The sequence below is a fragment of the Triplophysa rosa genome, unplaced genomic scaffold (genome assembly GCF_024868665.1).
Source record: "Triplophysa rosa unplaced genomic scaffold, Trosa_1v2 scaffold248_ERROPOS105851, whole genome shotgun sequence".
Lineage (NCBI taxonomy): Eukaryota > Metazoa > Chordata > Actinopteri > Cypriniformes > Nemacheilidae > Triplophysa > Triplophysa rosa.
In genome coordinates, this window is record NW_026634264.1 from 47,350 (window position 1) to 69,297 (window position 21,948).

Below are 21,948 nucleotides of genomic sequence, written 5' to 3' on the forward strand. Positions count from 1 at the left end.
CTGATATCAAATCAATGGAAGTCTGTGGAATGTCCCCAAAAAACATGGAAACCAGTGTGTGTGGAAAGGTTTATAAAATGACTAAATTCAATCACTGATTGTTTAAATTAATCTTTATATATATCAACTGCTGAAATCAACCGTTCCCTGTTTTCTGCATCCCCACCGTCACGGCCAGCTGCACTGATCACACATGCGCGCACGCAGGCACGCACACGCACGCACGCACGCACGCACACACACACGAGGGGGAAGGGGAGAGAATCGAAGAGAGAGAGAGAGAGAGATGAAGGAGCGTCAGTGTGTCAGAATCTGAGCAGAAACAGAAGCAGTGAGCGCATACATGCAGAGAGAGAGAGAGAGAGAGAGAGAGATGATCCCTCGCTCGCTCACACATGCAATGTTGGTGAAGCAGCGTGTGGGTTCGACTGGCAGCAGATAGAAGAGGAGAGACGCTTTAATCCAGCGCTGACGGCAGACTCCGACTCAACCAGACAGCGTCTGCATTCACACACACGCAGCAATGACAAGCACACACAAACACAGCAGCGACAGACACGTGTGAGACGATTCACCGGACACTCTTTCCAGTCAGGAGATTTTCACCTGAAAGAACTTTTTTTTTTACACTAGATTTCTGGAAGTTCATCACGCTGGCTGTGGATTATAACTGATGCATTCTGGCTTCTTTTGGCTGTTTTTAAAGAAAGGTGTCTGACTGAAAAGCGTCCCTCTCCACACGGATTCCAGCTTCAGCTCAGAGAGAACTTCCGAGCGCCCACACGGTGAGCGTTCAGTTGTTGTGCGTCGCGTGTGAGTGCACCTCGGTTTGACGCCGGAGCGGACTGGGATGTGATCTGAGTGCAGTGGGTGAACGCTGGACCCGAGCCATGGGATCAGCACTGGGGGGGAGAACGGTCTGAGCTCCCCGAAAGCACCCGCCGGGGCAGAATGGTGCCTCCCCCTCCCACCAACAAGCCGCACGCGTGCCTGTCGGCCATCATCATCATGAGCAGCATGGCGCTGATGGACGCCTATCTGGTGGAGCAGAACCACGGGCCGCGCAAGATCGGCGTCTGCATCATGGTGACGGTGGGTGACCTGTGTTTCTTCATCGTGCTGCGTTACGTGACCGTGTGGGTGGGAGCCGAGGTGAGGAGCGCCAAGAGAGGCTACGCCATGATCCTCTGGTTCCTCTACGTTTTCGTCTTGGAGATAAAGCTTTACTTCGTTTACCAGAACTACAAGGCGGACCGCAAGAGTCTGGACGCTTTGGCGCGGAAAGCCCTGACCATCCTGCTCTCCGTCTGCGTCCCCACGCTCTTCGTCACGTTGGTGGCCGTCGACCGCATGGACTACGTGAAGGCTTTCAAGAAGAAGGAGGAGATCCGAAACCGCTTGTTCTGGGTGGTGATGGATCTGTTGGACGTTCTGGACATTCAGGCCAACCTGTGGGAGCCGCAGAAGAAAGGTCTTCCCCTCTGGGCGGAGGGATTGATGTTTTTTTACTGTTATATTCTTTTGTTAGTGTTGCCGTGTGTGTCTCTCAGTGAGATCAGCATGCAGGGCATCAACATCAGCCCTCACAAGATGATGCTTTACCCCATCCTCAGTCTGATCACCATCAATGTCGTGACTCTCTTCATTCGCGGAGGGAATATGATTCTTTATAAAGACAGCCGGGCGTCTGGGATACTGATGGGTAAAAACGTACTGGCCATCGTTCTGAAGACGTGCAGCTTCGCGCAGTACAGGAGACATCTTCGCAACGCTCCGCCGACGTTTGGAGCCGAACAGCAGAAGAACTCGGTACCGTCTGGACGATCGGTTCAGAACCCTCAACGGACGACACCGCGCGAGCAAACGGCAATACCAGAGGTCACGACCTGCGAACATACGTGACAAAACACACACTTCTGTGATTAGGTGGCTAGATGTACTACTCACTTGTCTGATATCTACTGCACAAACACACACACACACACACGCACACACACATACACGCACGCACACACACGCACGCACACACACACACACGTGCACGCATGTTGGGTTTCCATGTTTTATGGGGACATTCCATAGACACAATGGTTTTTACACTGTAGAAACTGTATCTCATATTCCCTCCCCCTAACCCTAACAATCACACACAACTGTCTGCTCTTTTACATTTTCACTAAAGTTCATTCTCTATGATTTATAAGCTTGTTTCCTCATGGGGACCAAAAAATGTCCCCACAAGGACAAGGGTTTTGGATATTGCCATCTTTGGGGGGACATTTTGTCCCCATACCGTAGAGTTTACCCTTCACACACACACACAAACGCACGCACTAAACACACACACACACACACACACACACATTCTGTTTGGCATTACAAATCCCTGAAGTTCATGATGATCTGTGGATCTTTGTGGATCTGTGGATCAGGGTCTTTCTGAAACGGGCTAAAGAATGTTTTCTATGTGATCCTTTGATAAGAACATCAAGTTTCTCTCTGTTGCTGTGTGTTTGTTTGTTCCATCAGAAAACATAGAAAAGTTTGGATTCTGCTGAAGGGTTTTAAGATCAAATGATTTCATTCTAATCTTGTTTTGATTTCTCTGAAAGTTCTGCTGGCGTTTTACAGTACGATCTTATAATGGATGTCATGTGGGCAAAATCCATATTCATGTATAAAGGTATTGATATCTTCAATCATTTCTGTATTTATTGTGAAAAAAAGAAAAAGATCATTTATAAATAAGGTTGAATGAAGCTAAACTCTCTCAGGTCTCATTTATACTTTAAGATGAATTATTGTTCAGGGAACGACATCAAAACTCATGTACAAACTCACCAATGAATCTGTCCGGGAGAAACTCTTTAAAAGAGTTTTCTTCTCTTAAATGTCTCTGGAAAGGATGGTAAAACACTTAAACAAGAGTTCTTGATGTTGAAATGAATGTTAAATATTTTAGAGAGATTTCTCCTCAGGCTGATCTTCTATGATCTGCATCATTAATGGAATAAAAACATCAAACTCCATAAATCTCCAGTTTATATGACCTTTCTCACATAAACACATGACCTTTATCATAGACGAATGTGAAATCTGCTTCTATCATCAGTGTTTTTAGATCTGAATCTGACGTGAGAACAGAATGAAACTGACATGTTTCCCTCAACAGACTGAATTCAATATGAACCAATGCTGAAGAGAGAATTCCCCCACGTCTGAAGACCTAAGAAACATCTCCATTAGAGAATAAAACCTTGACATCAGAATCTCCGACAGACACTCCTCCTAAAAACCTTCGATTCTGCTCTCTAAACGTCTCATTATCATTGAAGAGCTCTGCTGAAGAACCTTCACGTCAATAAAGTTGTTTCAACCGCGAATAGATTTTTCATCACATCCATCAGGAACACACACACATCATAGACATATGTAGATGTTTGGGTATTTGTTTGTTTGTCTTTTGACGTCACACGTGTGTTTGAGGAGGATTCTTCAGTCAGCATGAAGACAGAAAGTTCAAGCGTCTGACACGAGACACAGAGGACATGACAGAGACTGAGATTCAGCGTTCAAATCCATGAAGCTTCCAGAGAGACTGGAGGAAGAACAAAGCGCTTCAATTGATCACATTAAAGGAGACCTGAAAAGCAGAAATCACAGGAGATTTCAGAAAAACACACGCGAGGTGTTGGTGACACAGTTGTGTGTGCGGCATGACAATCATTCATGTCGATCTGACCGACACGTAGAACAAAATGACAAAAAAGAGTTCTTACTCAACACAACATTCATGTTTTAGGGTGTTTTATTTATGAAAGTAAAATGAATCGCAGCGTTCAGTCTTTCACATCGCTGTTGGTTTATGACACGGACATGAAATGAACCCAACGCATACAGTATGAGATCATGATGATTAAAGGTAACGTTAAGAGCTTTACTCTCTCTCTCGTGTCAAACATCCGTCAGCAGCTTCAGCTGGATACTAACAGCCAGCAGATGAGAAATCAAGCTTTTATCAAACTATCTGATGTCAACACAAATCAATCCGTCTCACATTCTCAAATGAAAATCAATTCTTTGCAAGTTCCCATCTGCTCTCTGGAGGCCGGTGCGGTGATGGATGGGGTCTGCCTGATTTAACACGGCTCATATATCAGAGAACAGAGCGTCCCCGCGGCCGGCGTCACAGCCTGCACATCTCTCACCTGAACTCTCCTCATCAGCATTACCCACAATACATCTGCTTCGCTTTCAAATCATTCTCAAACCACACACAGATGGCTTAAAAATCCATTCACCAATTTTTACTTCAAGAAACTCTGAAAACAATCGCCAAATCAGTCATCTGATGTATAAAACTAATTCTTCAATGTTTTCATTCAAGTCCATCCAAACAAGAACACTTTAAACAAAATGTTCAAAAATGCAATAGAGTAAGTTGAAACATTTGAAAGGGTTTTATACGAACACATGTTCTATACGTGTATTCATTCATGTCAAAGCCTTTGAAGGAGTTTTTGGCAGATGTTGGGTGGTCTTGGATGAGGGTCACGGTGATTTTTCGTGATGGGATGGATGGTCATCTGCTCATGAAACATTACAGTCTGTTAAACACAGTAAAAGCATTTGGTGATCCGACATGAGATCTACGAACGGCCTCTTTACACTTATCCTTTATAAGGATAAAGACCCCTCTGTCAAGCTCCTGAAGTTTGCAGACGACACCACACTGATCGGCCTCATTCAGGACGGTGACGAGTCTGCTTACAGACAGGTGGTCAATGAGCTGTCTGTCTGATGCAGTCTTAACAACCTGGAGCTTAACACGCTTAAAACTGTGGAGATGATCGTGGACTTCAGGAGAAAGCCCCTGTTCTCCCCAAACTCACCATCATGAACAGCACTGTGACTGCAGTGGAGTCATTCAGATTCCTGGGCACCACAATTTCTCAGGATCTGAAGTGGGACACTCACATTGACTCTATTGTTAAAAAGGCCCAGCAGAGGCTGTACTTCCTTCGCCAGCTGAGGAACTTCAACCTGCCACAGGAGTTGCTGAAACAGTTCTACTCTGCCACCATCGAATCCATCCTCTGCACGTCCATAACTGTCTGGTTCAGCTCAGCTACCAAATGTGATCTCAGAAGACTACGGAGGGTAGTCCGGACTGCTGAGCGTATCATTGGTACAACCATCCCCACTCTCCAAGAACTGTACTCATCCAGAATGAGCAAAAGGGCTGGTAAAATCCCTCTGGACCCCTCACACCCAGCACACTCCCTTTTTGAACTGTTACCGTCTGGTCGACGCTACAGAGCACTGAGCACCAGAATGACCAGACACAGGAACAGTTTCTTCCCTCAGGATCCATCTTATGAACACTTGACATTAAACGCGGAACACACAACTCTATTTTACATTATTTATTCACCAATTTGCACATATCAGACTGTACATACATAATTGTCTATATTGTATATTGCGTTTTTGCTGTTTTGTACATTGCCTATTTCTATATTATTGTATATATATTTTTTTTATCATCTGTGTTCTGTCCTGTTGCTGTCTTTCTGTTGCACTGTGGAGCTTCTGTCACTATAAAAATTCCTTGTATGTGGAACATACTTGGCCAATAAAGCTCATTCTATTCTATTATAAACATCACGGTGTCCGAGAGTCAGTATTCTAAGTGAACTGCTGCAGCGCACGCACACACACACACACACACACACACACACGCAACACAGCACACACGCACGCAACACGCACACGCACACACGCACAGGCGCACACGCGCACACGCGCACACGCACAGGCCACACGCACACACGCTCGCACACAGCGCACACGCACACACGCACACACACACACACACACACCACACACAGCACACAGGCACACACACACGCACACAGGCACACACACACACACACACACACACACACACACACACACACACACACACAGCACACACACACACGCACACACAGGCACACAACCAGGAACAAGCCACGCACACAGACACAGGCACAACAACACACACACACACACACACACACACACACGCACGCACACACACACACACACGTGCACACACATACACACAAATGTGAGCGGTGGTGTTGACAGGTTTAAAAGATCCCAGAAACCCTTTTGGAGACCAAACCTCCTCACTAAAGACTCACGACAGTGAAGACGCTCAATTCTCTCTCTATATTCCACAGTCAACTACTGTAGATGTGCATTACATGAAGAAAACTGAAAGACACAACACAAATATCTTCCAGAATGGCCAGAAACCTGGGAGTGGTGATCGACGATCAGCTTAACTTCACTGATTATGTTGCCAGCACCACCCGGTCCTGTAGATTCATGCTCTACAATATTAGGAAAATTAGACCTTTCCTATCCGAGCATGCTACGCAAGTCCTAGTCCAGGCTCTTGTTCTGTCCAGACTGGACTACTGCAATGCGCTACTGGCTGGACTTCCAGCTTGCACAACCAAACCTCTACAGATGATCCAGAATGCGGCGGCAAGAGTGGTCTTCAATGAACCGAAGAGAGCGCACGTCACTCCTCTCTTCACTAAGTTACATTGGCTCCCTATAGTCGCTCGAATCAAGACTCTGCTCCTGGCCTACAAGACCACCACTGATTTGGCACCCCCTTACCTTCACTCGCTAATGCAGACTTATATACCCGCCAGATCCCTACGCTCTGCAAACGAACGACGTCTTGTGGTGCCATCCCAAAAAGGTAAAAAATCTCTCTCACTTACCTTCTCGGGATCTTGTTCCACATTTATGGAATGATCTGCCCGCTGCTACAAGATCAGCAGATTCTGTAGCATCTTTAAGAACTGTCTGAAAACACGTCTCTTCCGTCAACACCCGACTGATCAGCTCTGACTTCGATCTCTTTTCTACTCTTTCAAAAAAAACGAAAACAACCCTTCGCTCTGTGTACTGTGGTGGGCTATATGAGACCAGTTCTCTTTTATTTCACTTCTGCTTTTTGTTGACCTTGTGTTGTTCCAATTGCTTCAATTGTTTCCCTCATCTGTAAGTCGCTTTGGATAAAAGCGTCTGCTAAATGAATAAATGTAAATGTAAATATGACGACATCATCATTGACCACTGAGACATTTCTCAAAATATCTTCTTTTGTGTTCCACTAAAGAAAGACTCACATACAGGTTTACAAACACATGAGGAGGAATAAATGCTGACAGAATTGAGATTTTTGGCTGAACTGTCCCTTTATAGAACAAATGAAATCGTGGTCGCCTCCTTTATTGCAGGGAGATGCACATATGAACTGAATTTCTCTACATTTACATTTCACATTTATGCATTTGGCAGACGCTTTTATCCAAAGCCACTTACATTGCATTATACTATACACTAACCATTTGTTATAGTCGAACCCGTGACCTTGGCGTTGCTGGCGCCACGCTCCAACCACTGAGCTACAGGAAAGACAGCGCATGGTGAAGCTCTGTGTTTATCTTGGGTCATGGGTTGACCCAAGGTCATGGGTCAACCAAGGTCATGGGTTTGATCCCAAGGATTGCACAGAAACAAATGTATAATATAAGTCGCTTTGGATAAAAGTATCTGCCAAATGCATCAATGTAAATGAAATATACTGTGATTTTCTCCATTTAATTGGAAAGTGACACATTACAGGTCATTAAGATTACAGTTTTTCTCGATTGCTAACACACAATTCATGAAACAATTCACCATTTTCTGACGAATATAAACTCATTCTCAGAACAATACACCAACTTGTACAAACCCAACACACAAAGCTTCATTTTGCAAAGGTTTAACCATGTTCTCATTCAGAAAACACAAACACACAATATAATGAACTGAAGTGTCAAGATGTAAACTCAAATAGCACACATTTGTCCACCAGTAAACATTCAGTTGCAAAACTGATGACACACCAATGAGATGTCAGGATAATATCAACTGGAGCACAGGTAAGTGTGCATCCTAGAATCATCTACTGGGCTTCATACTACTTACTGTAAACATACAGTATAATTACACTACACACTTTATATGAGAGACATCTCACTATTCTGACCAGTTCATATTGTTCTTTGGTTTTTGAACTTCTCTTGTCTTGTAAGATCATCTTCGTCTACTTTACAGTAGTGTAATGTTTTATTTTTATTTTTTCCTAAAGCTCATTCTTGCACTTTGCTCTGTGCACACTTTTATGTTGTATATTCTAATAAACACTAACCTGTCAAATTATTCTTGAATCCCACTAAGAGGTTTAGTGACAGTGTTTTGAAAGGATCTCACCAGTGTGTAAGACTGTGTTCAGTGTGGGTGATTTTGAGGGCTTGTGTGTCATGTCTGCAGGAAAAGGTTGGTTTTTCAGCCAGTTTGAATGGTTTTGAGAAGAGAGCTTCATTTTGACCTGACAATAGGATGTTTGGGGAATTGGGTGAGATGTTATGGATTTGTGTTCACTGTTTTGAGAATACGAGGCATAATTTCAAGAAATGTGTTTAAGCAATCGAGAAAAACTGTAAAAGGCATACCTTTGATAGAATCACTTTTATTTTTATTGTATTTCTTAATTTTGTATACCCATAGGCCCTTATTTAAATCATCTGTGTACTGTATTTTATAGGGTTATGGTCTCTGTGTACTGTTGATGCTGTTTCTGTGTTCTGGATGCTCCTGTCACCAAAACAAATTCCTTGTATGTGCAAACATACTTGGCAATAAATCTCTTTCTGATTCTGATTTTGAATGTAAACATTTTTATTTTGAAAACCTTATGCAGACTTATTTTATGATACAACCCAGAGGCATGATATAAAAAACATTCATGAAATTAACACATCGTACATTCAATTTAAGGATTCTTGCTGTTCAATCAAAATCTGCTTTACGTGTTTTAAGGAATCACCCAACTGCCTGCTGTGATGCTATGAACACTAGCAATAAAGATGTTTTTTTCTTCACCCTTGGTTGGTGGACGCACTGGCATCTTCTCAGACAGAAGGAAAACAGTCAGGATAGGGGGAACATCATGGACACCATTTAAAGACACCGCTCCATGCAGTTAGGAAAAACATGCGCTTTAATTATACAGTGTTGTAGACAGTTTGAAGAATGGATACTCAGATTTTTTTTTTTTTTGTCAGAAACATGAACGCTGGAAGGTAACCGCTCAACACTTGTGCACACATACAAACATTTATTGGGTCAAGCCATTTTCATGGAGGCCCCTGTACAATTAGACACGTGTGAGAATGGTTTAAGTTTTAAACAAAACAGATAATGATGAATAAAGCGGATATGTTTAGAATGCTAGTGGAAAGTTGTTTTCTGATTAGTTAGAGATATAGCGAGATTATAGTTTGTCATTAACCCTATATAGATTGCATTGGACACTCTAGCAACACACAGGAGCCCCACAGCTCGATTCGTCACGTATTGCTTCATGTGATTTACAGCTGTCGTGTGGGGACAGAGCTGTCTGAAACAAGAGGTTTCTCTATATAATGCTAGGAATGCTGTCTTTCCACCAACGTAAATTTGATCACATCCACTATATATATATATATATTGAATGCGTTACTTATTCATTCATTTATTTACTTACTTATTCATTCCTTGCTTTGTTTATTTACTTATTCATTATTTATTTAATCACTCATATAACCAATTCTTTATTTATTTATTCACCACTTTGTTTACTTATTCGTTGCTTTATTCATGTATTTAATTAATCATTTATTTATTTAATCACTCGTTGCTTTATTTATTCACGCATAAGATACGTGTCAACCTCATAAAAAATTGTTCAAAAACAAGTCCAAACATGATCGCCGGAAAAGGGAGAAAAATGTTCGGTAAACATACGGGACAAAAGTTTAACTTGAGATGTGGACAATCACTCACAACGTGGACAGATACTGCCAAAGGGCAAAAGTTCACCGCGACGTGGGTGGTACCACACTAAGGGGTACGATACGATCAAAGGTCAACGCAAAGGGGGCGGTCCCTCGCAACGTGGGTGGTCTGGAAGTAATTCAACCCCCCCCCAAAGGTCAATGACCCCATCAATCATACCTGTCAATCATTTTGACACAATGACCCGCATATATACTACTTACATATGTCTTCAAAGTTTTCAGATAACAATACAGTAGATATTAGACTCAATCTTCCACACTTCAGCACTAAAACAAAACATACATCCAGACCAGCGGGCAAATAAACCAAACACTTTCCAGGAGTGATGCGCACTGCATCATACACGCTGGAACATTCTGCACTCGTCTTCTTTAAAATACAGAAGGAGATTTTTCTTTACACGATATCTGACATTCAGCTCAAACGATGTTCTGATTAAAACTGAAGAATGAGAGTTTGTACTACCGGCTAAAGCACTTCTTTAATGAAACACAACAGAAATGAACTGGGGCAGAAGATCACATGAGCTGCGTCCGTCTCCTGCAACATTAATGCAAATGTTAAGCACAAACTGACATTAAAGTTTGCCAATTTAATAAGGTAATGTAGTGTAGTTGAGCCGCAGTAATGTCCCGTCAGAGCCTCATGAACGCTGAACATGCCAGAGATGAAGTCAATCTCTCTCTTGAATAATTCATGTCTCAGTACTGCAGTGACATACAGCACACATGATGAGATTTACTGACCGCTCGTCCCACACACATCAGGAGACATTTCCCATCATGCTTTGTGCCCTGCTGCACTAGAACTGCTCCATCTACTGTTTGTGTGTATTGTAATTGTGTTTACAGTTACAGTATTTTGAGGAATATATCTGTACTGCACTACTCCGTCTCAAACACATGATTACATTTCACAGTAAAAGCACCCGTTTTCTTCTTCTTCTTATAAAAAGAGACACAAATACATTACTCTCCTGTGCACTTTAGCATGACTTTATTTCAGATGTATGTCACATGTCCAGGGCTTTGAGGAAACATGAATGTCTGACCCAAAAGATGTTCTTTACAACAGCACTGAAGATTCAAGAACCTGATAGTGAGATAATAAGTGATATTTATAAAAAACTGTTACCAGTAAAGAGCTGTCATAAGCTGCTGTGAGACGCTGTGAGAACAATTATTTCTGCCTTTCTATAGTTTGAAACTCCATGGAGAAGAGCATTACACACTCACACGCACACACACACACACTCACACGCGCACACACACACACGCACGCACGCACGCACACACTTGTCTGGTTTACTATCTCCGTGGGGACAGTCCATAGGCGTAATGTTTTTTTATACTGTACAAAAAATATTAAAAAATATTGTTCTGTACAATTTATTAGCTTTTGTGCCCATGAGGACCTCAATTTTGGTCCCCACGGTGACACGAGTCCCCATGTGTTGGTGTGTATTCAGGTTTAGGTCCCCACCGGGATTATCTCCGTGGGGACAGTCCATAGACGTAATGTTTTTTATACTGTACAAACTGTATATTTTATCCCCTAAACCTAAAGATCATAGAACACTTTTTGCATTTTTAGATTTTTAAAAATTATCGTTCTGTACAATTTATAAGCTTTTGTGATCCTGGGGACCTCAACCCCCTAACCCTAACCCCACTAACATATAAAAACCAAGTCCACACACACGAGCACACACACGCGAGCACACACACACACTTCAAGTCATGGATCACTGGGGTTGAACTCTTCATGTTGTCATTCAGACAAACAGAAGGAGATCAGAGTAAAGGTCAGTTTATGGTTCTGCGTAGGACCTACGCCGTAACCTACGGCGTAGCCTACGCAGAGCCGCGTACCCTACGCCGTAGCCTGACGCGCACCTCTCCAAAAATGTAGCAACGCGTCAACTCAACGCGGACCCTACGCGGACCGCAAGCGCTGTGATTGGTCGGTTTTGCAGCATCGTACTTCAATTCAATTCAATTCAATTTTATTTATATAGCGCTTTTCACAATGTGCATTGTTCCAAAGCAGCTTTACAGGAGCAAATAAGAAAAACACAGAAAGGTAAAACACAGCACAGTGCATGGTGTTTATAGACCAAGCAAGATCATTATAATAAATAATATCTAATAAATAAATGAATAAATAAATAAATAAATGCAGTCTCCCGGTGAGCAAGCCAACACTGCACTGCTCTGCTGTCCGCTGACGCGCACCTCTCCAAAAATGTAGCAACGCGTCAACTCAACGCGGACCCTACGCGGACCGCAAGCGCTGTGATTGGTCGGTTTTGCAGCATCGTACTTCAATTCAATTCAATTCAATTTTATTTATATAGCGCTTTTCACAATGTGCATTGTTCCAAAGCAGCTTTACAGGAGCAAATAAGAAAAACACAGAAAGGTAAAACACAGCACAGTGCATGGTGTTTATAGACCAAGCAAGATCATTATAATAAATAATATCTAATAAATAAATGAATAAATAAATAAATAAATGCAGTCTCCCGGTGAGCAAGCCAACACTGCACTGCTCTGCTGTGTTGGCTTCCTTCTACGCATTTCCGGCATCTTCTTCTCTGGTGTCTTCTTCCGGCAAGTTCAGAGTCCACAAAAGAACAACATGGTGAGCATCGACATCGACCATGTTACTGAGCGTCTGATTGAAGAGGTTCGGAAATACACGCATCTGTATGACTCCTCTTCGGCGGACTATAAAGACTGTCAGATGGCGGCGAATTCTTGGAGAGAGATTTCCTCTAACGTCGGTTTGGCTTCCATTGTCGTTTGCAAACACTAGCATACACACACACAAAACATCGGCGAAGAAGAGCAAACCCATGAAAACACAATGAGCCAACTAGCGTTTCGGCGGTGTAATTGCAGTATGACGCATACTCTCAACGCAGAATCATAAATGTTCACGATGGCGTCGTCTACGTATGTAGGCTACGCCGTATGTTACGGCGTAGGTCCTACGCAGAACCATAAACTGACCTTAAAGCTCCATGGATTTCACACAACTCAACACAACACAACACAACACAACTCAACACAACACAACACAACTCAACACAACAAAACAAAACAAAACACAACTCAACACAACACAACACAACACAACACAACACAACACAACACAACACAACCTTCTGTTTCTGCAGCAACAGTGAGAACACAGCGTGCCAGAAAGTGATAAAGACTTCAGTCTCTGAGGATCTTTTCAGGTTATATAAAGCACAGAATGTTTTTTTATTCAGAGGATTCATTTTTGGGTGAACTGTCCCTTTAAGTTTCTTTTTTACCTTCAAAAATGAAGGGTCCATAAATACAGCTCCTTTAACCGAACAGGATGAATGATATCATGTTCATTGAAGTGGAGAAAGTAAAGACGATCATTAGGTAAAATGAGACTAATGATACACGAGTTTTGAAAAAAGAGTTGCATGTGTTATAGCGGATTCAGAGTGACGCACACAAACTGTGAGCAAAATCAAACAATTGTAAAAACTAGAATTGGCAATCAAAGATAATCAAAACCCATTAGACTTCCCAATAACTGAAAAAGAACTTAAAGAAAAAATCAAAAACCTTAAAGCAAAAAAAGCATCTGATGGGATATTAGAGAGAGAGTGTGTTTGTGTGTGTGTTTAACGGCTGATGGGACTGAAATTACCTCGAGTCTCTTTCCTCCAGAGATAAAAGCCCCAGAGGTTTCTGTCTCACTTTCAAGGGCATTCTGGGATTGAGGGCCACACTGCAGGAATCTTGAGACCAAAGCAAAACTCTTGAATCTGAACGAAACACAAACATTTGATCAGCACTTCAAACAGGCATGTGGTGCATTTGTAATTGATCAGTTTTATAGTCTCATACATCAAATGAGATGTCTGTTGTGTTATTAGTCGGCCTACTGTAACACAGCAGAAATATTGCTAATGAAATCTTCCCTTATGCACTTTGTTAAATATACACAGGTTTATAACAATTCATTTCAGTATTTATAATATTTCAATATTTATAATAAATGTGATACTCACAAAATAAGTGTTTTGTTGAGATTATTACTTTTTGTTTCCTTTCCTTCTATTGCAATTGTATTTTATTTTATTCTGACTTATAAAATTGAATACTAATGAGAGATTACAAAGAAGCACAGAATGACATGCTGTTTCATAAAATAGACACAGGGTGGCAGCACCCACCAGCAGCGTCACTCTGGGACCCTTAGCAATGCGCAGAGCAAGGTGAGCTCATAATCCGAATGAAAGGAGAATGAGCAACTGTTGTCCTGTGTCGCTGATTTCTTTGTAATATTTCCAATATTTCCAGGTTAGTTACACACCTTTTATGTAACTACAGATGTTTATAAGATAATATTAATCCCCGGTGATGTGTGGTCTGTAAGCTAAAAGTATGTGAAGTGTGTAAACGGTTAAGTCTGACGGTACGTAGTTGAGAAAATGGCGGCCGACGTCCGCATCAATTGATATCTTTTGTTTGTTTCCTGTGGCTCCCGGGCATTTGTGGGTTATTGCTGTGTGTGGAAAGCAGCTGTGTGTGTAGTACAATGTTCAAAGGGTAGTAAGTTAATGCTAATGTACCGAGTAAGACCAGTTACGGCGGCAGCCTTGTTTTACGGCGCACGTGTTAATATTAGCCAATGATACAGTTTCAGTTCATAGGACTGGGCGCCAAGTTATGAGGCAGACATGTTTATTATTTAAGTTTGTGTTCATATAGTGTAAATGTAATACAGTTTAACTGCAAATGAGATTTATTCTGTCGTATAAAGTGAACACTTATAAAATGTACAGTTATTACAAAAATACTCTTTTGATGAGAGGACAATGACAGATGTTTAAAAGGGAGAAGTGCAGACATGATTGAAGATAGACAGAAAATGTGAGTTAAAGGGAAAATGTTTGTTTTTGGTTTCATACAAATTTTGATAAGTTAATGTTTGGAAAATATGTGAGGAGACATTTATGTAAAAACAGACCTTTGAAGAATATATGGCTTCATGTTATCCAAATGTGGATATAACCTGTGCTTCAATGCAAAGCAGACAAAAGAACAGAAAATAATTCATGATTGCAGATACAAAGTTAAAATGAAGTTAAAAATAAAGATAATCCGAATGAAAGGAGAATGAGCAACTGTTGTCCTGTGTCGCTGATTTCTTTGTAATATTTCCAATATTTCCAGGACACTCCTATCAGAAGATTATACATATATCTGCCAGCGGAGACCTAGCCGGGACCCGCTACAGATTATTGGGGGCTCGTCCGGGATGTCTTCGGCGCCACCTATTGGATCGGGAGCCGAGTGATGACAACGCTGACCAGCAACTAGCCCTGTCCAGCCGTGGGGACTACGATCGTGAACGAGTGGAGGTCTGGGATCCAGAGCCGACTGCACCATCACCGAACTGTGTTGCCAACCGTGAGGGAGACGAGGAGCCATCATGGCGAGTGGTGGGAGGAAAAGCCTAGTGTGGGACATTAGGAAGAGCCTACTCACCTTGTCAGTTGAAGAGCTTCTTCGGGTCGCCAGAGCGGTGAGTCCAGTGTCGGACGTGGACCAGTCAGAGCTTGTGGAGGGAGATCAGGAGGAATGCTACGATCACATCAACTCGTTCATGTACAGTAAGCAGTTACTTGAAACAGAGGACGAGGGAATGGTTCAGTTGCTGATGTTAAAAGACGCTATTGATGATGTAGTGAAATGTCGTGATGATGATATGTCACTTCTAAATGTAAAGGGTGATTCTGAGTTACATACTGGGCATAGTGGTGATAAGCTTGATGACCATGTTGATTTTTCTGAGGGTTCTGTCATTATCCAAACACCTCCTGAAATCACCACAGACACTCACAAACAGAATCGCCACACACCTATTTCAGTCAGTACTACATCGCCTAGTGATATTGCTGAACTAGATTCAGGCTCAGTTAAGGCTACAATGTTAAATGCACCTGACACAGCGAACCCTGATTTGCTTAAAGTGCTCGCTAGCTACGAAGAGCTTAGCAAGAAACTCATACAGTATATACCAGCACATGCTTCGCCGCCACAGACACATATACCCCCATCCTCAGTCCTGCTTAGGCAGCCCGGCAGAAACCCACCGGGTGAGCCTGCCTCTCAGTCGGCTCGCGAGGGGATGGTGTCCTTAAGGGAACTCAGTTACCTTCCTCGGAGAGAGTTCAAAGTGCAAGGCGGGCAGATCGGTGATCAATCCTCAGATATCAGCTACAATAATGTCTGCAGGCAAATTGATGATGGAATCAAAGAAGGTTTCTCAGACTCAGAGATTGTTCGTGGTGTGCTCAAAATCATAAGACCAGGCATATTCAAAGAGATGTTGATAAACAAAGACGACATGGCAGTGACTGAACTCATGGGATTTCTCCAAACTCACCTAAGAGAAAAAAACAGCACAGAGCTATTCCAAGAGTTGATGTGTACGAAACAGGATGAGATTGAGACACCACAACAATTTCTCTATCATGTGATAGGTTTAAAACAACGCATCCTATTGACATCAAAATTGGCTGACACTGACATTAAATACTCCGCAGCTACAGTGCAAGATATTTTCCTACATACAGTGTACCAAGGCTTTGGGTACAAACACACTGACATACGCAGAGAGCTCAAACCTTTGTTGACAAACAGTGGGATCACTGATGAGATGATTCTTCGTCATGTGATGAAAATCACTAGTGAAGAAAACGAGAGAATGAAAAGACTTGGCTCTTCCTGCCGACAGACTGTAACAAATGCGCACAGCGCACAGCTCGAGTCTGATGTGGTAAAGACACCTAGCACAAAGTCAGAGAGTGTAGGATCCAAGTCAAATCAAACAAAACCAGATCCCCTGAGAGACCTCACGACCAAAGTAGAGGAGCTCACCAGACTGGTTGAGACCATGCAAAAACAAAACCAACAACAGCTAACTTACAATGGGCGCCAGTACAGTCAAAATAGGACACAATATAAACGTGGAAAACTCTATGGTTGTCCAAGCTGTGTGGAACAAGACAGACAAGACTGCAAACACTGTTTCACATGTGGGGAGGAAGGACACCGTGCAGCAGGCTGTCTAAAACGACCAAAGAAGCAGGGAAACTCCAATCGGGCACTGGAGAGGGACATCTAGTGACCGAGTCTGGAAATAAGTCCCAACCAGAAAGTAAAGCCAACAATGACAAAACATTTCCCCCCTCATCCTCAACCCCAGTAACGGCAAGCACATTAAGTCACTGTAACCAAGTAGCTCAGCTCCCTCCCCAGTCACCACGTGTAGCTAAAGCTAGAGCTGTTGCTAGCCTGATTGGGAAAAAGGCCCTAGTTCAGAGCTATCTAAATGGCTTAGCAGTCACTTCTTTGCTCGACTCTGGGTCACAGGTCAGTATAGTCAGCCGTGCCTGGAAAGAAGAGTACCTACCTGACCTAAGTATTCACTCAGTTTCTGAGATCTTAGGGGAGGAGGAACTGAAGGTTATTGCAGCAAATGGTAGTCTCATCCCGTATGATGGGTGGGTAGCTATTACAGTGAACTTGCCCGGGAACTTGGACCCCAACCTGTCCATTAGTGTCCCATTCCTCATCAGCAGCTACCCCATGGATAGACCATTAATTGGCTTTAATGTTTTGGAAGTGCTAATTTGTGACAAACCAGAGAGACTAGCGCCAGTACTTGCTAGCCTTCTTAGCAATGCCATATCTGTTCCCAAAGAAACAGCTGAAGCTCTCGTCAACTTTATTAAGACAGCAAAGCCAGTCATGCAGCAGGGACGCTTAAGAACAGGTGCCAAGGATATCGTGCTCCCAGCTGGTCAAGTGTTGTGGGTGAAGTGTCAGATTCCGTCAAACATGGATGCCTCTATCCGATTGGTGTTGTTCGAGACAGATGAAGACCGCCTATCGTCTGGACAGTGGGATACAGGGCCAGGTTTGTTTGAAATCCAGAACCCAACAAAGCCCTATGTCACCATTCCAATTGGTAACAACACCAATCATGACATCACAATACCACGTAAAACAGCTCTAGGGATCCTGCAGCGTGTTGAAAATGTTGTGGAGGCAGATATCCTGGACAAAGCACAGCCTGCAGCGACTGTCAGTCAGGTCACCACCACTCAGGTCGGCAACTCAGATCTACATCTGTGGGACCCACCTGTAAACCTCGACCATCTGGAGGAAGAACAGCAAGAGGCTGCTAGAAAGATGCTCCATGAAGAGTCAGACGCCTTTGCTAGGGATGGAAATGACCTTGGCTGTATCCCAAATCTGCAGATGGTGATCAACCTCAACGACGATGTTCCTGTGCAGAGAGCGTACACATCCATTCCCAAACCACTGTTTAAAGAAGTAAAAGACTACATTCAAGATCTTCTTGTAAAGGGTTGGATAGTGAAATCTAAGTCTGCCTATTCTGCCCCAGTTGTATGTGTGCGGAAGAAGGACGGCACACTTCGCCTCTGCATAGATTATCGTCTCCTAAACCAAAAAACCGTACCCGACAGACATCCACTGCCGCGAATACAGGATTTGATAGACACGCTAGGTGGGTACTCAATGTTCAGCATACTGGACCAAGGTAAAGCTTACCACCAGGGGTTTATGGCAGAAGGGTCACGCCATCTCACTGCCTTCATCACCCCCTGGGGGCTCTACGAATGGGTAAGGATCCCATTTGGACTTTCGAATGCACCTGCAGCTTTTCAAAGGAGCATGGAGGAGATGTTAGGCTCTCTGAGAGACGACTACTGCATCCCGTACCTGGATGACCTACTGTGCTACTCCAGATGTTTCAGTGACCACGTGGAGGTGATTCGCAAGGTCCTCCAAGCACTGCAGCATCATGGGGTGAAGCTACGGGCAGAAAAGTGCGAGATGTTTCAGAAGGAGGTTCGCTATGTTGGACGCTTGGTGTCGGCTGAGGGAGTTCGAATTGACCCCAAAGACCTCGAGGCAGTGGTGGCTTTAAAAACCAAAACGCCCCAAACGGTTGGTGACCTCCGACGGGTTCTCGGCTTCCTGAGTTATTACCGTGCCTACATACAGGACTTTGCTAAGATAGCAAAACCATTGTATGAGCTGCTCCAAGTTAAGTCCTCCATGCCCCAACCCCTTCCACGTCACTGCAAGTCCAAGGGTCCACAACTTCCGTCCAAAACACCCATCGAGTGGAAGGCTGATCACCAAAGCACCTGGGAAAGGCTTGTCACTATGCTGACCAACCCCCCAGTCCTTGCATACCCCAACTTCGAGGAGCCATTCGTCCTACACACGGATGCATCGGAGAAAGGGCTCGGAGCAATCCTCTATCAACGACAGTGTGGAAAAATGCGAGTCATCGGATATGGATCACGAACTCTGACACCTGCTGAAAGGAACTACCGACTCCACAGCGGAAAACTCGAGTTCCTTGCTCTGAAGTGGGCAGTGTGTGAGAAATTTAGAGACTATCTCTTCTACGCTCCACATTTTACCATCTACACTGATAACAATCCGCTTACCTACGTCATGAGCACTGCGAAACTCAATGCAGTTGGACATCGCTGGGTTGGAGAATTGTCAGAGTTCCACTTCATTATTAAATACAGACCTGGAAAAAACAATGTAGACGCCGACACGCTCTCACGCATCCCACTCGATATTGACAACTATGTGGCGACATGCACGGAGGAGCTGTCTCAGGATGTGCTGCATGCGACTTGGGAAGGGGGTAGAGCAGCCCAGAAGAAAGATGTAGCCTGGATAGCTGCACTTTACACCTCCTCTGCTGATGCAATGTCACAGCCTCATTCACTCTTGCCTGAAATAAGCCACGAAGAGCTGGCAAAAGCCCAACGAGATGACCCTGGAATAGGGGAAATAATGAGACTGAAAGAGACAAATAATGTTCTTACTGATGAGGTCAGAAGGTCAGCGAGTGGGCTCACACGCAAGCTCCTTCATGAGTGGAGTCAACTACACTTGGAGAATGGAGTCCTGTACCGCCAAAAACAAGAAAGAAAACAGTTAGTCCTACCCATTAAGTACCGGTCAGTTGCTCTAAAACATCTCCATGACAACATGGGACACGTTGGCACAGAACGTGTGCTCCATCTCGCCAGAGAACGTTTCTATTGGCCACACATGAAGAGATGTATAGAGGAGTATGTCACAAGAAAATGCAGTTGCATAAAACAAAAGAAACCCACCACACACATACGCGCGCCTATGGGTAGCCTGACCTCTGCTTCCCCTCTCGATCTGGTGTGCATAGACTACTTACATCTGGAGAAAAGCAAAGGGGGTTATGAGTACATTCTGGTAGTAATAGACCATTTTACCAGATTTGCTCAGGCTTACCCAACCAAAAATAAATCAGGACAAACTGCAGCTGAACGGATATACAACGACTACATACCCCGGCTGGGTTATCCAAATCGTCTCCACCATGATCAAGGACGCGAGTTTGAGAACGACCTTTTCCGCACCCTTGGACGGCTGTCAGGGGTCGGACACTCACGAACATCCCCATACCACCCTCAATGTAACCCCGCCGAGCGGTTCAACCGCACACTGCTGCAAATGTTACGGACACTGACAGACAGAGAAAAGGAGAGATGGAAAGAACATTTGCCACAAATGATACACGCATATAACTGTACTCGCCACGAGTCCACCGGATATTCACCTCATTACCTGCTGTATGGGCAACACCCCCGTCTCCCCGTGGATCTCTTGTTTGGATTATTGGGAAACGCCGAATCAGTGACACACAAAGGATATGTGGAGAAATGGTCAAAAAGGATGACGGAAGCGTACAAGATTGCAAACAAATCCAGCCTGTCATCAAGTGCAAAGAACAAGTCCTACTATGATCAAAAGGCGAGGGGCGTGGTCCTCAAATCAGGAGATCGAGTACTGGTTCGAAACATGGGTGAGCGAGGTGGACCCGGTAAGCTACGGTCATACTGGGAGAAGAGGATCTATGTGGTGAAGGAGCAAATTTCGGACAATCCTGTATATGTCATTCATCCTGAGGGAGACCCAAATGCAAGGAACAGAACCATACACAGAAACTTGCTGCTGCTAGTAAATGACTTGCTTGTTGAGAGTCCAGCACAGTCAGCTGACACTGTTTTAACTCCCCGTCAGAGACAAAAGCAACCTCAACAGAAGGCAAGCTCTGCTGACAATGATGGAATACCAGACACTGATGATGATGATGATGAGTGGACAGGAGGTTATTGGCTGAGAACACCTGTAGTCAGGATGGGAAATGATCAAGCTGGGCATGGCAGATCAGCGGCCTCAGAGCGGGAGCAAAGTCTAGTGTCAAAGCCATCTCCTGCAACAACGCCTGGTCAGACTCCAAAGAAACCGACCATGACCCACAAAGAATGGCCAAATACATCACCGACGAGAGAAACCGAACCTATGGACACATACTTACCAGATGGACGAGAGACACCTGAAAGAGACAATACACACACGGATGAGACAAACCTACCTGAAAGAGAACACGAACAAAACATTCCTGTAAAAGAGGATAAACAAAGCTCAAAGGACAGAGAAGTGGAATTAGTGGGAGATGAATCACAGACAAGTGAACAACCTGATGTCACTTACTTACCTCAGCCTGGAGAGGATGAGAAAAATTGACATGCTGAACAAGTACAGGAGGTAAGACCGAGTTATCCCCCTATTATGACTTGGCCTGCAGAAGATGCACACAGAGAGGTTAGGAGGTCGGCCAGAGAGAGGAGACCGAGGCCGATGTTCACTTATGAGTCACTGGGCCAACCTTCAATACAAACCCATGTTCCTACAAATTCCATTTCTTCACGGATTACCTCAGCCCCTCTACCTTTCATGCCACACATAACCAGACAGTTCATCCTACCTGCTCCTTACGCACCACAAATGTACATGCCTTACACATATTACATGCCAGTCACCACACAAATTTATT

The 21,948-nt window shown here is 43.7% G+C and overlaps 1 protein-coding gene across 1 annotated transcript; it reads left to right on the forward strand.

The window, feature by feature from the left end:
- The first annotated feature begins 261 nt into the window (after window positions 1-261).
- On the forward strand, window positions 262-2,993 carry LOC130550153 (transmembrane protein 121). The gene has a single exon (XM_057327544.1). The coding sequence runs from the start codon at window positions 952-954 to the stop codon at window positions 1,900-1,902; it is 951 nt and encodes a 316-aa protein (XP_057183527.1). The 5' UTR covers window positions 262-951; the 3' UTR covers window positions 1,903-2,993.
- Window positions 2,994-21,948: the final 18,955 nt, after the last annotated feature.

What these genes read in the sequence shown, in the direction of transcription:
- LOC130550153 (XM_057327544.1), top strand. Translation starts at nt 952, where the DNA reads ATGGTGCCTCCCCCTCCCACCAACAAGCCGCACGCGTGCCTGTCGGCC.